Source organism: Choristoneura fumiferana, chromosome 7, assembly GCF_025370935.1.
Source record: "Choristoneura fumiferana chromosome 7, NRCan_CFum_1, whole genome shotgun sequence".
NCBI classification, from domain to species: domain Eukaryota; kingdom Metazoa; phylum Arthropoda; class Insecta; order Lepidoptera; family Tortricidae; genus Choristoneura; species Choristoneura fumiferana.
The window spans coordinates 7479555-7499683 of NC_133478.1; the positions used below are offsets into that span (position 1 = coordinate 7479555).

Below are 20129 nucleotides of genomic sequence, written 5' to 3' on the forward strand. Positions count from 1 at the left end.
TCGTCAACCTCACCTATACTATACATACTACTTACTATACGAGTTTTTCCCGATGCAGAGACGTTCATTATTGAGGAGTCCTGGTGCTTCACCATCCGTTCCATTTCACCATAAATGCATTACGATGAGCATAAATTGCTTAGCAACTGTGTTAAAGTAATTGAAATTCAACCCGTGAAGTACTTGTTATTGAGTTCTGCCTCACGAAGTGATGATTTTCAAGACCAAATGCACGAGTAACTACTAAATATATCGAAATTGCTTTATGTGTCCCTACAATATTTGAAGAGTTCCCTCAATTTCCTTAGGATTCAATTATCAGATCCTGATTATCAAATTATGAGATCTAATTGAAAGCATTCCATGACGAAAGAAAAAAAATTGAAATCGGTTCATAAACGACGGGGTTCTGAGGTAACAAATATAAAAAATACAACCGAATTGATAACCTCCTCCTTTTTTGAAGGTAAAGTACAATCAGCAAAAATCTTGTAAAAATATATATAGTACCTACTAATTTTTTAAACACCTTCAGAATTTTATTCTAAGTCAAAACACTAGTCGTATAGTGAAACTGCCTCATTACGCTTTTTAAGTCATACTTTACTACGATTTTAGTAGCGTGCTTATTAGTAAAGGCGAAATAAGTTGCAGTCCAAAATTTTCACGCAAAATTCATGTATTAAATTCCTACCCGCCACAAAAACCATTAAACTCTTTTAAACCTGCTTTAAAAGCGCCTCACTCCAGAACCCTAAAACGGTCCAACTGCGACCGAATCGGTAAAGTTTTAATGGAGAACAGTGCAATAAACTTGCACCATTCTACTGTGAGTACTGTGGACTCTAACTTCCAGTAAATGATAGCTTACCGTCCATAAACACAGTTTTCACTTCATAAAAAATCTTGAAACCATGTTCCATTGCGGGGTCGAAGAGCAAACGATATCAAAGATATCGATTGGGAGCCCCAGTATGCATGTTGCATGTGAAAACTGAGTTTCCGTCTTCATCCCTGTCAAGCAATACCTACTCATGAAACAAAGGACCATTTTTTGACCCTTCTTAAGGGGCTAGTGGGCTACCCAAGGTTTTCATCGATTATTGACAAGTTTTGAATCGTATCTCCTACTTTTGCTTTACAGATAGAATTATAAGTCAAATAGCTATCGGTTCTCCGATCTTTTATCTCCATTTTTGTCTACCGGATTTAAAAAAAAAATGAATACTTAATTTTGTATGTTTTTTTAAATATTGTCTAAAAAAACATATACGAAATCTACATATTAAGGTTTTTCTTTGACGTTTCTAAAAACTGGTTGAGGGTTTTCATTTGAAACTAATTAACACAAAAGTTATGGCCAGAAAAACAGTTTTTTGGCCTAGAATTGTTCAACTTTGCTGCCAAATATCTCGAAGACAATGAACTTTGAAGTAAATATGGGATAATATATTGCTTAAAGCCGTTATTGTTAATATAATAACCTACAGAAAACATTACAAAACTAAGAAATTCAGATCGAAGGTCATTGGGGCATGGGATCCCCTTAAAGCAAAAGAGACAATTCATGAACTATAAACAATTTTAAAATTGTTTGTTTGATAAACCAAGTTTCAAATTGGGATGCGTGACTTGCGTCAACACCCTAGCTCCATCCCACCTTCTGGGAACCACGAGAAAAGCTGGTGCAGTGGCGGAAGCGGTCGAAACCAAGTCTGTCCGTCTGTCCATCAGCTCGTTTTCAGTCATTCAAATCGATAATACATTTAATTTTCATTACTCAAAACCTGATGGTTGGTTGGTTGGACTGATGTCCGTCAGTCCGAGAGGTTTAGGTACACGGGAATCCTGCCGTCATGTCATTCTCACCAGAAACATGAACTGAACTGACCCCACAATTAGCGTGTAGCCGATATCTTAAAATAGCGAAATAACATTTTTGTAAACACTAAGATAAAATATACATAAACGTATTTTACGAGTATGTATTAACTGTATTATACTATAAAGGCATCCAAAAGTACCAAATGACTTAACTAATGTATCCGGAAACAAAACTTCGCAAACATTAACGCAAATCAACTTTCTGAATTTTCCCAAGATAATCCAGTCTCAATTCCCTGTAACAAGTTAAGTAAACTGGTTTGAGCCAGTTTACCAGTGATATTTCCTTCTAATTGGTAACATTTTAACGTCAATCAGTAGAAACCTGCACAATACGACTGAAGTAAATGACTATGGATTAAATGGAGGAAGCAAAACAGAATTAAAACTGTAGTAAAGGAAGCAGATACTTACAAAAACACCTTATACACACAGACAATTAATAAAAAAACCTTTTTGCGAAATCGCGCAGCGGTCCAGCTCAGCTCAGCTCAGCATAGGGTTGACTGGTCTGTGTGGGCCAACGCTGGTCTTCCACTGTAACCGCTTTTCGACTTTACGGAAGGCGTCAACACAAAAGAAACATGAAATACCTAGTATAGAAAAAAAATACAAAATAAAATTGAAAACGACATAAAAAATAAAACAAACAATGTGTAGCCACGGAGTGCGATTATTCGATCGTTTCAATCGACTCATTTTTCTGGTCACATGTTGTAAGAATTGGCTAAAAATGTTAGAGTTCCTGTATTTCTACCAGACTAACTAAAAAACTGTATCAGAATATTCGTTAATTTATACAGAAGAGTGTCCAAAAGAATGAGACGGTTAAAACGCTTGAATAATCGCCACCAAAACAGTTTTGTTCTAAACTCGATTAAACAGGTCCTGAATTTGTTAATCTGATAATTTCATTACCGAAACTTCTTGGCTAATAAATCAGGCAAGCGGAATTGCACACCAGATTTATGAGAGAACAGCTTCACAACATTGATAAACAAAATGGCTAATAAATAACTGTCTGCATGATGAACAATATTGATACTGGACAGCTGGGTGCCTACGACGAGTTATGTACGGCGTAAAAGGATAAAAGAAATCAGTTTCGTGTTCTTGAGGCAATAAAAGGTGGGATAATTTTTAAGTGAGTGACAAATTGCTCTGCGGGTAAATGGTAAAGTTACTTTAAAATAAAATAATATAATTGAAATTACCAAGGTCTTTTGCCATGGCTGCATTTCCACCAGATTACCCTCTGGTGACATCTCTATAATTCTTAATTTACCCGCTTCATTCGTGAAAACAGCTGAGCGGAGTGAGGATAGGTAAATGAAGCGTCTCTGTTGGTTCATGAAAAACACATTCCTCACAACACATCGTCACACATCGCTGGTGGAAACTCAGCCTCATGCAGAGAAATAGTAATGATGGACCTACTTCAAGTTCAGTTTCAAAGTGTTTTATATTTTAATCTGAAATAATTCAGCAGGTGATAGGATTAATTTGGCTGGAAAAGCTTTTTAAATAAGATGGTTCAATATACCGTGTCAAAGGAGTGACTATGTTTTGAATTCAAAATTCCTTTGAAAACCAATCATCTGAAATATTTCCTATGAATTTTTAAACATCTTGACCAACTGCTTTTCAAAAGTAAAATAATAATAATTAGTAAATATCCATCGATAACAGTATACTGTTATCGATTATATATAATCGTACAATAGTTTACGATCAAGGATGTTGAAAGTATATCCATCATTAATTGAAGCAAGCTCTTTTTTTACTTTGTTTCGTAATCTTTAAATTAGTTGAAACGCCTTCTACGCTGAAAGAGATTTTTTTCAAACCTAAAATGCTCTCCTGAAAAGTAGCACATTTAGACTTGTATTAATTTTCACAGGAGACACTATAAATAATATTCCTTATTTCAAAATCCTAAACATGTCGTTGCACACAACCATTTCCACAGCGCATCCTCACAATTTAGCACCAAGCATGAAGTGAAATCGTGGAGAGGTTGCTTCATACAGTTTATTAACCTTACGTATAAGGTCCTTCGGATTAACGACGAATCGAACAAAACGGCTGCATTGTTGAGTAAGGTACTAAGAATGGTGATGGTTCCGTCACACGTAGCGGTTCGATTTCATAGACATCTTTATCAATGCTTTGAATATTGCCGCAAGTCATAAATAAGTTTTTGATAAAAAAATAAGTACAAGCTTTTTATCCTGATTGTGCCTATCATTTATATATAGGTAGTTACGTAATTGTAGGTACGTAGTAGTTGTTATGTGTAGTTTAATTACGTAGCTGGCTTTTGGCTTTTGATAGTCTATACTGCTTATTCATAAACGCTTAAAATGCCGCTAAAAGCCTTATCTGCTTCGACATTTGTATTTGTTGCATTTGTTTTATAGGCTTGTTAAATTTATGAACATTTAGTTGTTTAATGACGCAAACATGTTTAAAAAGTCCGAAATTTACCAAAACAGACATTCAATTCATTCCGCCTGACCAAGCCGCCACGCCAAATGCCAATTACAGCCTCAACAGGCAGTGGTGGGCCGGTCGCAATTTACCAAGGTACCCTAAAAGCCATGCAGCCAATACGGCAAAAGCCCTGGGCATTATGCAACAAAGTGCATTGTCCGGTATTATCGTCGGATTTATCTCCGGTACCTCGAGATTGCAGATAAGATCAAGAAAGGCTTAGCACGTGTATTGTAAGTCCGATGTGGTCAAGTGCAGATAGTGGGTTATTCATTGTCTTGTCTACTATTATAATTTATTCAGATGCCACTTGTGAGCCTAAGGAACTAGATACTCAAAATATCATTCAAACTCTTATGTAGCATTTTCGTTACCTCTTTAAATTTTACTGTAGGTACTTGTCGAGAAAAAATCTCATCATTTAGTATTAACTAGCTGTAACACGCAAATTGGTATTGAAATTATGGAATTTTATAAATTATTTTGTTCTTAAACCTAGAAACCTAGCCACGTACACCGATAAAATTGTTTACTAACCCGAGCTAATTTGCCTACTTAATTTATTTATTTTATACTGTCATACTCTCTTCATGTAACAACGGCCCCGAAGCCTACATAATATCACGATTATCAAACAGATAAAACATCTCGAGCGTTCACTATGATATCATCGACTAAAAATGACAAAAAAACTATGCTATAGATGCTACGAGTTAAATGAGATGAATCGACCGTGAAATCAGAAAAGCCTTGTCAATTATGGGATGATTGGAATTGATTTCTGTTTAATTGATAAGAATGGTCGTTTTAGTTTCGAAAGCCATAATTTATTGTAGTGTCAGTTGGAAATATTTTTAGAGCTTTTGGAAAGTTTTTAATAAAACGAACAATTATACTCATTAACAGAAATATAAATAAAGAGCAAATCGTGGCCGCTTTTATCTTATTAACCGTAACCATGCATAGATAAGAGACTTAAAAAAAAACATTTTTATCACTTTTTCTTGTTGACTGTACCTTTTCTTGATCTAGAATCTATGATAGATTCTAGATAGTCATCTTAGCTACATATTCGTCCCGAATTCCACTGAAAGTGAGTAAAATTCAACTCAAGATTTGACTACTGAGGTATTTATTTATTTATTAAACATCAAAGCATTGACTATCTTAACCGATAGCTAACCATACAAGTTCCTCTGACACAAAAAGAGAACACCTGTTAGTTTGTTAATGTTTGGCGTATAAATCTTTCATGTTCAACCTTTACCCGGACTTCACCTGAAAGTAGAAGGTAATACTTAAACATCTAAATATTAAACACACGTGTAAAACCAGGAGCTAATCAAGTTGCTTAAGTAATTAAGCTTCTGATTCTTGTACAACTACTATTTTATTGCTTTTAATTCTACAATTTGCTCAAAATTTCCAATCATCTACTGATTTCTCCTAAACATTACGTATGTTTCAATAGGGTAGTGATTTCTTGTTCATAGAAATAAAAATAAATTGAAGTCGTTTTGCGTATAATTGAACAATAGAAGTCAGCTGCTGCGTCAGTATATTCGACCAAATGCGTCGACGTTAATGGACTAGGAAGTGTCCAATTCGGGCTTGTTTCTGTACTCGATGCAAGCGCATTTGGTTGTTTTTATAGAAGTACGAACGGTCATTCCGAATATTTTCGAAACAATCAATCCAAATCGTTGTCTCCGAAAGAATGAAGTTAGATAACGAAGATACTTAAAGGTGTTGTGCGAAAGAATAGTAACTTAATAAAGATTAATTTGTCTTTCTTATTTAAGCAAATAAATCAAACAAAAGCCAATAAAGTTTTTGTCAGTATATATCCTAAACCTAATGATAATATCCTATAAGCGTGCAGAAGATAAAGCTTAAATCATAGTAGCCTTACGCGACGTTAATTAAAAGGACAATCATACAGTGCCCTATATTTTAATAAATAAATTAATTAATTAAAATTCTTGTTTTGATAAAATTAATTTTTCTCTCAAGTTCCTTGACACGCCGTGCCGTGCATCACTTAGCAACACATTTAAAAAAAACACATTCTAAATATTATTAATATGTACCTGGGATTAAAAGTAAGCGTAGCTACACGTTCATACACAGCGCCAATAAATTTACATAATACCTTTATGTAAACATAACAGATATCCACTTAAACGATAAAGATTTGCTATCATGCCGCCAGATAAACAAATTTAGTATTCCCCCAACGTATCTCTCACTATTTATACATTAAAACTGGTGCCAATGTTGTCAATCCATGCGGCACAATGCAATTGAAACTAATAAAAATGCAATTTACGTAATGCGTCTCGACTCTATTTACTACCCTTTACAGCCCAGCCGATGCATTTGATGAATAATAATGTCCTTTGTCGCTTTAAGTTGTTTTGCACAAATAGTAACTTGCTTTAGTTACTATTAAGTTGTTTATTGATTGCACTAATACGTTTGACAAATTTGATAGTATTTTAGGAACACTATAAAGTCGATGCTTTGTGCGGAAGTCAATTAATGAGAATAACTACTTCATTAATAATTACACACATCAAAATTGTCTAAATATGTACTCTCAAACGCGTTTGATCTTGAGACATTAATTATGAAGTGGGGTACACCTCTGATAAAAGGATGCTAGTGTTAAATTTAGTAATGAAGATCTTTAGGACAGGAGGTATGTTTTGGGACCAGTTTATTTTATTATATGTTCTTTTTTGATGATCAATTTTCAAATCACAGTACTCGAAATACTTTGCCAGTGCAGATGTCGTAGGGGTTGTAAAAAAGTTGATTTATTCTGGTACCTAGAAGACACATTGTGCTTTATAAGACTTTAATAAAAAATTGCAATTTGGTAGTAAGTACTTGTGCGCTCTACAGGTGTGGCCAACAGAACTATGCACCCTACCGCAAAGAATAGCGATGAACGGATGAAACTAGAGTAGGATAGGAGTAGGGTAGGTATTGAGGCCAAAATCTACTTAAGAGTCGTAAAGACACTGTCAATAAGTAAGCAAGATCTGCAGTAACAAAAGACTTACCTGTACACAAAATGACGTCGCCTCACGGAGCGCCGAGTCCTCGAACCGCTGTCCAGGGAGGACCACCCACCGCTGTCACTGGAACGCGCGAGCGCCAAATTCCTTGCTTCCGTGGTACGCGCGCTCTCCAACAGAATAGCCGTGTATTTCGTGATCAACATGTTTCTAAGCCAAGTCGTTTGCAGTTTCTAAATGTGTTATATTGGCACTATCGTTTAACAGTCGATTTTCATTGACGACTTTTTCATTGATACACTCAACTTCCACTTTTTGCCACACACGCACTTTTATGCACAGCTATGAATATTAAACATAAAAAAGATCTTGTTATTTTAAAGTTGTAGCATATGAATTTTTTGATTGGCAAGCAACAAGTAAACTAAACGCTATTGTCGGGCACGGCATCCGTCGGCCGTCATGCCGCGGTGGTCACCACATCACATATCATCATTATATCCCTCCGGCCTCCGGCTACAAAACGGGATATTGTGAATTATGAACGACTCCTACGCTAAGTTCAACCAAGTGTTAAGAAGGCATAACAATCGAGTCTAATAAAAATAATAACAGAACCCAAGCTCCATCGTCAAGTAACATGTCAGACACACTGCAGTCTAATTGGCGGAATGAGTAAGATAGATTGACTACACCTAGGTATTAACACCGTTCAGTTAGCTTTACAACTATAACGCATTTATTCCAGGAACGCGGAACATTTCCACATGAATATGCATTGGATATTTCACCGGCGACACATAATTGGCTAAAATGAGGTGTCCATAAAGGGAAGCCTATTAATCTGTGGGAATAAATTACAATTCAAATTACTCTTGTTAACGCGCTGAGCACATAATTGTATTACTACGAGAGATCATAAAGACTAATGTGGAAGAGGAATAAGGTTCAAGAGAGAGGAAATCATTCAGGGAACTCTGGCGATAATTGTGTAAAGGGATACGGCAATTAAAGACGAAACGGCACGGTCATTGCCCAGCGTGCAAAGCACCGTCGGCACAAATAAACAATTTGCTATAGAAATAGTTCTAATGTTCTAATTTGGAGTTTATACGGATCGTTGGCAAATATACCTTGGTATATAAGAAATCGTACAATTATGAAGCCGTATCTATCACTCGAAGAGCAGCACGATTAAATTAGTTATACCGATATTTAGGGAAAGCGTCGGATTTGTATGATGATGATGATAATTAATTTAAGTCTTAATAGGTAATAACTATTATTTTAAAAGGTCGCGGGTGAGCAAAATAGGTTCATATGGACCTCCGCAAAGTAATGTCTGATTCAATAAATTATGATGAAATTTAAGGATAACTCATGAAATTTGGGCAGCTAGCTAGTCTCATCTCAGCTAGTTCATGAAGTTTTGAAAGTATAGGATATATTTTGTAATCTTAGGGAAATCGTATCGTACCTATTGCTTGGCACACAACAAAATCAAACCGAGCGATTGCAACTTCATATATTTATTTGGTCACATTAATACATACCAAAAACAAACAAAACAAAAGCGAAAAGAGCAGAATGGACACAAAAAGGGAATCTGGCTCAGCACGATGTCGCGAATTGCTTCGCAACGCTGATATTCTGCCAGAATAACCTTAAGGGTTACTAAATCTAAACTTAACCTAAAACACTTATCAACAATGCGGGACAGAAATTGAAATAAGTTTAAAACCGGTGACAATTACATGACAGAAACACAACTAAAAATAAACAGATACAAACATCATCATGCATTTACTACAACAGACAAACAGAATAAAGCTATAAATATCCGCTTTTATTCTCATCGGATAGAAATAATGAAATAATGATCACTCATCATCCTTGACTTTGTGATGTTAAACAGCGCGTGTCTTTAAAGCATCCTTCCCGGGAAACCGAGCGTGATCTGGACATGGCCCGTTTGCTGGTATAATATTATAACCACGAAGCATTTTCTGGTAACGAATCACTATAACGCAGGCTCTAGCATGGTAGTGTTTATCGCAGATAAAAAGCACGAAACATTATATCCCTTTCTAATACACGTGCGTGTAAAGGACGGATTCATCATGTTCACGACAACCTTTGTTGTGCTGGGCCCACTGAGGAGATAATTGCAGCCTCTAGCAGCGGTAATAAGCGATGCTATCGCTATGGTTATCTAGATTGTTCAGTACTCACATTATTGGAGGCAGTATTACGGCTAGATGTACCTGCAGCTATTGTACGGAGAAACTTTACATTTAGATAGATTTTCGTTTGTAAGAATTTCCAAATAACTATTCAAAGCTTTAACTCACGTTCTAATCCTTAGCGCTTTGCATACGATTTAGAAACACCGTGAGCAATTCATGGCTCGTGCAAGCGTTCCAATTTGCACGTCGCTGTATTTAGCAGAGAGCGAGGCAGTAATGCGAATTAATAGGCCTCAAGTTCGAGGCTGAATTGCATTCAGGAACTGGCCGTTAGGTCTTATATGGTTGTAGTTTCGCCTGGCTCGCCTGATATGGTCGTCGTCATCAATTACTTGGTGACATTTTCATGTTATAGGTCAAGTTGCGCTTGAGGTATTTGGTGATCGTTAAAAGTTTTTTGCTCTTTTTAACTTTTTATAACTTACCAAGTAGATATGCTTAGGTAGTTGCTTACTTTTACAAATGGGTAGCTAAGCAAAGAATTTGGGTCGAATAAAAATACACTTACTCTGTCAAATAATTCTAGTTCCGCAAACCAAACACGTACAGAAATGGAGCACGCTCTTGACACACTTCATTTAAAAGATACTAAAGGCTGCCTTACCTAATGTATCTTCGATAAGTGACGTTAGTATAAGTTATTTCAAATAACACGTGTTGGTTCCGTCTTATTTCAAAACAACCTACGAGTCCTTCACCGTTTTAATAAACTCGACAAAGTGAACAATAAACGCTTCCTGGATGCAATAACCCGATATGCACTTTAAGGTACTTGAATTAGTGCACTTCACATTATCGAATTTGCCAAGATAAAAATTTATAAGGATGAGGTTTTCCATGAACTTGCTCGACAAAAAAAAACAATGAGTAGGTGTCAATTAGATCATCACATTTCCTATTCGTCAACTGAAGTTAAAGGTTAAATCATAAAAGTGACTGCCTAATTCGATATTGATTTAATTTTAACTGCGCAATATGTCACTGAACCGTGGTGGAATGAACTTTTGTGAAATTAAGCAAAAGACTTGATTTAAGAGGACCAATTGAGTTTATAAACAATTGACCGCGATATAGCACAATAACTGATTTAGGACAATCGAACACTACAACCAAAACATCACTTGACACTACGAAATATTTTTAAATAAACCTGCGAGATAACGGTAAGCACTTGTTCAAAGAATCCGCTCGAACAGTCCACAAGCACGTAAGTAAATATTATTCGCATTATTTTCGCGCACGCGCCGCGTCGCTATCCAATCGTCCGATCGGAAACATCGGCGCCGGCGCACTGCGCTCGGCGCACCCGAGTCCTGCGAAACGGTTTAATTTGAACTTGGAATTTCGTCGCAAACGGGATGCGATTTTGGTCGTCTTTGTATTGTGCTCGTATGCAGTTGACGTTCATTTGGAATACCGCACGAGGTGCTTAACCTTTCAGAACAGTATCTCCAGATATTCCGGAACCTGTCTCTACAACTTCGTTGGTAGTGGGTAGGTGGTGGGTATTCTTTGAGCAGAATGCAGGTTTTTACTCCGTACGGCTACAGCGGCAATCCGACTTAAAAGGAAACCCAAGAGGCAGCTCTATAACTAACAAAAACAAAATATGCACCCGCGAGATGATGGCGGTGAATCCTTTATTGTAATTCAAACTTGATAGTATCTGTGGACGTCCATTTTCCTGTTCTCGTGTTCAATAAAAAGCACAGTGGCCTTAAAAGGGAGGCCGATTTCTAAAAAATGGTGTACAACTTTCCTTTTCAAAGGGATGGGGGACGCATTATGTGGAATAAAGTTATCTGGACATAACCTTTTATGGCCAGCAATCGTGGATCGTATGGCAAAAAAGATCAGCTAAAACGAGGCGGTCCTAGCGTAGAGGCTCGCTAACATGGGATGAAAGTAAATTTTATTCATGACCTTCTATTTTTATTACGTATTAAATTACAATATATCCCTTTGGTAGTAATACATATTTTGCACGGCAAACATTACCAAAAGGCGTTTGCACGTATGTTTCAAACAGATCGAATGAATTTATTATCCCTATTTTTTAATAATTTTCATTTAAATGGTGCGCATAAAACGCATCTCAACTGTTTATCCGGACGCAATGAACAAAAAATAAACTCTATTTTGGCCACATTTCTCCAGGCAGTTAATGAAATTTATATCACTTTTACCAACAAGGTTATACCCTTTGGGACCAGCAGACTCGCTAACGAACCCTGGACTATGAATACATATTGGCGCATTAGACTGCCAATGATGCTACATAATTAATAACAACTGCTCTTAAGTCTTGCATTGAGACTCGTTTTAGTTCTGGGCCATGGAATGGATAGAAGAGGAAGAGAATGTCAGTTTTACTGTCAAGACTTATAATACTGTCCTATTCTACTAATATTATAAAATTAAATGAGAGTTTGTGGAGATGTTTGGGTGTTTGGATGTTTGTTAATCAGTCACGCAAATAAAGTGTAATGTAATGGATTGCAATGAAATTTGTCACACGTTTAGTTTACCTGCATTGAAACGTAGGATACTTTTTACTCCGGAAAATTGCGTAGTTCCCCATAGCCAGGGATAGCCGTAAACCAATTCTTCGCCGACAGCCACGGGCAACAGTAGGATGATAAAATAAAAGGGGAAATCACTAAGACTTGATATTTGAGCTTAATGCAGGACAGGAAACCATAAAAATGTGCTTAACAACTGCACCGATTATAGGGCTCTGAACTGAGTTTACTTCTACTGTTGAATGAAATGTATGTATTGTATATGTCAAGAAAATGAAAGGGCCAACAACTCAAAATACACGCAAACAATAGGTAATTGAGTCATGACTAATACGTAATCGAAATAAAATTATATCACGCCTTTACTGCACTTGATTAATGTATTATTACTACCTTTTTTTTAAGTTACATAGTATATAAGGTAAACGTCCGAGTGCTGGAGGATGTCCTACTTGGTAGTTGTTATCTTAGTTTTATGTCATTAGCAATAAAGGTTATATATTGAAAAGTCGAGAACTGGGACGTTTACCTCTTATTTAGATCAAATTTTGCAGATGGAATCGCGGCAACATCCAGCGGTCGTATTGATTTTAAATTTGGTATACGCTTAGTATACTTAACCGATCATGATGGGATTTGATAGGTAGTGATGGAGATAGTTTAATACCCTATAGTAAGAACATAGGACTGCTTATAATCCGGAAAATGACATACTTCTCGTGGGATAGCCATAACTCCCAGGTGTAATAAACACAAGAAATAATTTTATAATTAAAGCTATCTTTTATAAATCGATTCTTTGATCAGGTTAGTTTTTTTATAGTTATCATATATCGTTCACTTAGCCCAATATTTACGGGTAGAGGAAAAGTTTTTTTTACAAACGAAATATCTTGCCCATTTGTAACTCTATGATTTTCTTAATTAATTTACCGTCGAGGGAGACGTAGAGCGCTAAAACGCTGTAATTGGTGGAGATGAGGACCGATTTCACGAACCGCCGTGGCGATGGCGCCGACCACCGACTTTCTTAACGGTGCTCAGGGTCTCGTTCCAAGTTGCCTGCACTTTGTAAAAGCTGAATAAATGCTAGATAATTCCACTGGTAGGTATTCATTGCGTATTATCAAAAATATTTTAGTAAAAACTTTGGTTATTCGCAACAATTTTTCAAGTCGACGCATAAGATGTCCTATCTGTCGTTCTAAGCCAAACCAATACAGATTCCTTTAAGCCTTAAGGGATAGTACTCCTTTGTGTCTTCTACGTGCACATAAATGTAGTGGTACATTTTGTGTAGGTAAAATAAAGAGTTATACACCCAAAAAATGTATCATATCAGCTTCTGTCTGTTTAGTACATAATCATCACGATTTCACGCAAGTTTCTTTGCATAATTGTATTAGAATTAGGTGAAATACACCATCAAATATTCGATGTTTCTTTATCATCTTGTTATTAAGTATCTTCTAGGTTCAGAAACCACTTAACTCATAAAAGTACTGGTCTTTGAACATTTACTTTAGTATCAATAGATTTTACGAGTGTTAGGTTAGGTTAGGTTAGGATTTTACTGATATGAATATTGAGCCGTGGATAGAGACAGATGTCCAGCCTAACTTACATCAAGGGAAAGAAAGCAGTACAGCTTGTATTTTTATCATAACCGTATATGTGGATGACTTTTCTCTACGACACAACAATATCAACAGAATCATTTCAAGAAAAAAAATGTTAATTTGCATATGATTCTAAGGAACTGTATATAGGTAATTAGATATTACACAAGCTGCCAATGAAATAAGTACAGTATCAAAGCAACCCTAGTACCTACTATCAGTGCAAAGATAATGCTGTTCGATCAAAATCAGCAGTACCAGTTATAACAAACACGTGGGCGAAATGTAACTAGAACTGGTGCAATTAAACGCTGTATAAATAACATCAGATAAACTACTTCTTAAGTTACGAACGCTTACCTATTAGTTTCAGTCTTAGCTAGGCTGGAACGCGCGTTAGAATTTTTAGTACTAGTAGGTAGACTACTCTTTCTCACAGACCTTTTTTCGGGTTCTGTAAGCCAAAAGGCAAATCTCTAACGTACTTTTCTGGTTCCGCTGCTAAGTTTCATGTGATGTTTCTGTGGTTTTTCATCTGGTAAAATATCAGCGGAGAACTGAATTATTAACACAAGACATATATCTCATCCCTCTGGTATTGCGAGTGTCAATGTGTAGCTAGCAGTGACTTACCATCGGATAGCGGTTACCTCACTTCTTTTATGAAAAATAATAGGTACCTGAAATAGCGCCGATTTGCGAATTATGTGCATTTACTTTACCTAAATGCTAACACGAAAGGTCGCGAATAAATAATTTTGTCTTCTAAATATTGTCATTTTTACACAGCAGGAAATATCCGCACAGAGCGACAAAAATAAAAACGGAACGTGTGCTAGTAGTTAGAATCGGTTAATTTCAGAGAAAATTGAGCTTTAAATTATGCACACTACTTATGTAAGTACCGTGAAGTTTAAAATTAGTCATTTATACCTACAATCTTCAAGTGAAAGAGAACTAACTTACCGCGCGTATCAGTAGATCCCTGACAGGTCAAGACACTGACCGGTCTGCAATCTCAAGGACCGGAATGTATGACTCAAACGCCTTTACCTTTATAATGCTTTTTATTATTGATAATACAACCATAAAATACCACCTACATACTTACATAATAGTGACATGTTGTTCACGAGCGAGCATGAATGTTAATGTTAACGTACCAAGATTACAATCAATTTGAAATAAACCAGAATTACTTAAAATTGATTATGTTCGTGCAAAGATAATAAATCTTAAATACCTGGTACTCTACTTAAGAAATTGTTTTCTAAAGAAAATCTGGGCTAATTACAACAAATTACGGATTAAATTGGCTTTAGCTGATGAATGGTTCTAAAATTTCTAATTACGTTACAAGGAAGGGCAGTATTTTGAAAATTAATTACTGTTTTTTTTTCTTCTTTAAATCATCTTGTAATTTATGATAGCGATTCGTATTTGGCATGGCAAAACACTTGACGATCACTAACTATTACAGATATCACCAATTATACGATTTAGCATGATCGATCCTCATTCGCTAAAATAATGATGCATGCAGGTATAATACATCCGATTTACATAAGAAAATACTTGTTATACAAAACAGGTTACATTGTGATATGCCTGATGAGGAAATAGATATAAGCTATACAAACATTTGATCAATCAGAAATTAAGTCACGACAAAATCATGACTCAGGCTAACAAATAGCAGCAAAAAGGGGTATATCTACGAAATACATACATGGTCACGAGCATAAGTTAGCAAATGAACAGTGTGGCCTTCGCTGGAATGTGATGATTCACAATGTTGATGCCTACAGGCGCGAGGACACGGCCGCGCCTCGATAAAATTTATTGAGCCCGGAATTAATTTCTGAACAATACTGTATTTTAATCAGTAATCATATTTGTAAGTGTGAAGATTATTTTATTTGTTTATAAAAACATAAGAAGAAGCTCATGGTAAGATTGGTTTTTGGAGTCTTTTTGTATTTTTTATTTCAACTCCAAATTTCTACTTTTACGGTCATCCCGTAAAATCCGTATCGAAAATACAAACTGATACGACGACTTTAACGACCGGATGGCCAAGTGGTTAGAGAACCTGACTACGAAGCTTGAGGTCCCGGGTTCGAATCCCGGCCGGGGCAGATATTTGTATGAGTAATACGAATGTTTGTTCTCGGGTCTTGGGTGTTTAAAATGTATTTAAGTATGTATTTATCTATATAAGTATGTTTATCCGTTACCTAGTGTCCGTGGTACAAGCTTTGCTTAGTTTGGGACTAGCTCAATTGGTGTCAAGTATCCCATGATATTTATTTATTTATTTCATACATGGATGCACAGTAAAACCAGAACCCAGGTCCTCAGCATTCCGTGCTGCGTGCTATACCCCTACACCACCACTGGACAAGAAGAGACCAGCGCTGGGGCTTTGTCCAGTGGTGGTGTAGGGTTATAAAGAATAGGGGAATAGGGTAATAAAGAAGTAAGAAAACGATTGTAATATAGAATTCAAGATCTATCATATCATCCCGCGTGCTTAGTTTTTAACCCCCGACGCAAAAAGAGGGGTGTTATAAGTTTGACCGCTATGTGTGTCTGCGGCATTGTAGCTCTTAAACGGGTGGACCGATTTGAATGCGTTTTTTATTTGAAAGCAAGTTTTCTAGCGATGGTTCTTAGACATGTTTTACCAAAATCGGTTCAGGCGTTTTTGAGATATTGAACTTTGAGGTGACAAAATCGGGGGTTTTCCAACTTTTTGTTGGTTAGGTTAGGTCATTAACCAAAAAATGTATCCAAGACGACGTCATATTTTTGGCGTGAATATCTGAACATCGACCTATTTAATAGTAGTAGGTACTTTTCAGTTCAATTTTTTTTAATCTTTAAAAAGTCTCCAGTTGAACTTACTCGGTCTGTAATATTGCGGCTAATATATAAAGATCAACGTACCTACTGGCACAGTTGAGGTCAAAGATATCCTTGCACTTTAGTGCCTTGTCACTGTATGCCATCTGACAATACATATTATACAAAAGTTCAATCATGCAGTGACAGCGTCAAGGTAGTAAAGTGTAGGTACATATGGATATCTTTGACCTCGTCTGTACAATAATAAAATACTTAAGAGAGGATTGAGGTATGGCCAGTCGGTTCCCTAACTTATATATCCACTTTTTCATACTAGTTGCATAGAAAAGTGGATACTTATGTTAGGGCACCGACTGTACATACTATTACCGCAACTCCGTAGATCCCTCCCATCGATGCCTCCCATAATAATCGCATTATGCACTTCTGCGGGCATTGTTTTCAGAGAGGGGCCGGTTATCTGATGAATTATTGTTGCCAGTGTTAATGGACTTGGACTTAGCCGCCATGTGCTTTGAGGCGTATTTATGGACTAACTACGGTACTGGTAAGGGACGTCTACGCGAGGTTTATGAGGACGCTATGCTACATACGATGTTTAAAGTTTTTCATTATCCTGTGAAAACTCTGGTCTCGCTGTTTGATGGACGATTATTACCTGACTACAGCTGAGAACAAAAGAAGGGTCTAGAGTCTAGACCATAGGATCCTTCTTTTATGCTAGGCTGCAATAGACGTAGTAGTAGCCTAGACTCTAAACTATAAGCACTATGTATATTGAAGCCCATCAATTCGATTCACATATCATAATTCATAATTATCCAAATCAAAATCACATTAAAATATTTTGTCTCAACTGTGTTTATATATAACCAACAATATCCAAAACCCATGATTAGGCACACCAAAAAACGCCTCAAAATCAAACATAGATTAGCTAGCACGTGCCAAAGAATAATTGAAGAAGCAAAATGGGCAAGAAACCCTCTCAACTCGTTCTCGAGATAAGCAACAGCTATTAATTACATACGAGAGGGAACTAATATCGCCGTATTATCGTTGTGTACAACAAACAAGTTCTCCTGATAAATCACGCCCTTTTATCCTATGGCTAGCAGCAGAAAGTTTCGAGTCCAGAATGACCGTTATAAGCACTTATTACTCAATAGTCTATAATACTATAGGGAATTTCTGTCAGAAGTCCTCTCCACTTTTCCGATCCAGTCTTCCGTAGCCAGACACAGGGTCGCCTTATGCTCCTGGATAGTTGATTCTATTTCTGACAAAAGTTCTGATAAAACATATTTATTGTGCACTTATTATGTCCCATACATTTCGTAAGTGTGATTACGTGTTGAAAAATGTACTAAATAGGTGTTCTTGAATGGAGACCGCGGATCGGCAACCGCGGCTTAGGACGTCCATCAACGAGATTGAAGGATGAAATCATTACATTATCTTTCTCCTCAAAACGGTAACAAAAACAAATAATGAGCGGACAAGCTTTACTATGTAAATACACGCTGGTACAGCTACATTATTGCCTTAACAGAGCACGATCAATTCACGCGAAAAAAATATGCTTACATGCTATAATAATAGCTGCTTCAATCACGTCAAGAGTTACACTTGTTCATGATTCATCAATCAATCATAGCAACACCGAATAATTCAACTAGGTCCACTGTAATTTACAGCCATTCTATTATGGACGTTCTTTCAAGAAAATAAGGGTTAGAGCTGGGAAAGACCGCTTGTATTTAATATTTGTACAAGGCAGCGGTCAGTCATGGCTTATTCATTCAGTAACATTTCCTAGGGTTGCCTCTTGTGCAGATATTTAAAGTACATTAGAAGGAATACATTCAACACTAGTCGTTCCCTTCGAGACTGATCCGCCGACGCCATATAATCAATCTCATAATGATCTCGGCCTATATAATTTGTCTCATTATAGGGCACATACCTCCTCTCAGAAGGAGATGGCTTGGGCCGTAATCAGCAGCCAAGCGGATTGGGAACTTCACACACACCATTGAATCAGATAAACCACATGGTAAATTTTAAATGAAATTCCGCACTTAACATTTTAACAGCTTTGAGATTTGCCAGCCCAACCTTGAAGCCGCGACCCTTTACTAAAGTAAAACTTGGGCACTATATTCTAGCAGCATTTATTGTCTCTGCAATGTGTCACTGAACCGATTTAATCATGACCCAATATGAAATCTTTTCACAGTTAACGACATTAATGATACAGCAGTACGTGACAAGGAAAATCAAGTCATAGGTGAATGTTTTTAATGACAATTTTCTGTAAGTAGATGAAAAAACTGCCAATTCGCCAACCCTAGAATAAACCAAAGCAACGTCCGTCAAACGTCGTAAGCAATCGTAGTGGAAATTACTCACACAAGTAGAGTACCAGCTGGCTAGGGCTGTTTTTCCGTTCACTTTCACCTTTATGCGGAGTTCAGAAGGAAATTTAATAAAAAAGTTAGAGTTCGATGAACTTCTGTGAGGTTTATTGACGACACTACGTGACTTAGATTCGAGGATTCACATGCACGGTTTGACCGAATCAACAAATTATATTATTTACGAGTAGTTAGGTGAATTTGTAATAATTGTTTGTTGATTAACCAGATGCAAACCACAACCATTTTACCTCATAAATCTGCCATTGTAAAATTCCCGGCATATTTTTTAAGTTCCTTTTTTCTAGCAATGCATTCTACAATTACCAGGTGACCTACCTGCTTGTTTGCACCTTATGTCAAATCTATGAAGTATTGTATTGTGGGAAGTTTGGACTAACAAACTATATGGATTTATTTGAAAAAAAAAAAACATTCATTCAATATTCCAGATCCATTCCGAGCCTGTAATAACATTTCTTGAAAATTTTAAAGCAACTTGAAAGTTACAAATTAGTAATTCAATATAAATAAAGAAGGTTAAATTAAATCAGAAAAAATCCCGCCGTGTTACAAAAAAAGTCTGCTAAAAACTTAAAATGTCAATAAGTTAAACTTAGTCCAAATTACTCAAGGCAAACTGTTGCCTTCAACCACATCTCCGTCACATGGAAACCTTGTGCTTTCCTAGAACACAAATTAACCAAGGATTATTTGTCTCAAAAGAATTTTCGTAAGTTCAATTTGCTCCAAAAACCCGCTACAAACAACAAAATTTACTTACTCCTTTGTAACTTATACTATTGTAGATTACACTGATTTTTCCCCAGACTTTTCACCATTACCGTAAACCAATTCCACCTCGCCTTCCACTTTAAAACGTAACCATGTGAATCGACAGCGAGCTTCCGTGGGAATGTTCGGACTGCTCGTGACTACCACCGCTGCGGTCACATTACCAACTTTATGAGATCTGAATCATCAATCATCAACTTTATTGCGATACTATTTTATGTAGGGGTAACCACGGTTCAACTTCGGAAAAGAGGTCATCCGT

The 20129-nt window shown here is 36.5% G+C and overlaps 1 protein-coding gene across 2 annotated transcripts in view; it reads right to left on the bottom strand.

Moving 5' to 3' along the window:
- The window catches only part of spri (Src homology 2 domain-containing protein sprint), a 269173-nt gene that overhangs the window by 169843 nt on the left and 79201 nt on the right, over positions 1-20129 (bottom strand). Inside the window, exons 1-2 of one of the 2 annotated variants that reach the window (XM_074089994.1) lie at positions 10797-10922; positions 7446-7742 (exon numbers count right to left, since the gene is read on the bottom strand). The exons of the other annotated variant lie outside the window; for it this stretch is intronic. Coding sequence (XP_073946095.1) covers positions 7446-7606 — 161 coding nt within the window. The 5' untranslated portion in view covers positions 7607-7742; positions 10797-10922. Of the gene's footprint in view, positions 1-7445; positions 7743-10796; positions 10923-20129 lie in introns of those variants that run through there. 2 annotated transcript variants of the gene reach the window in all.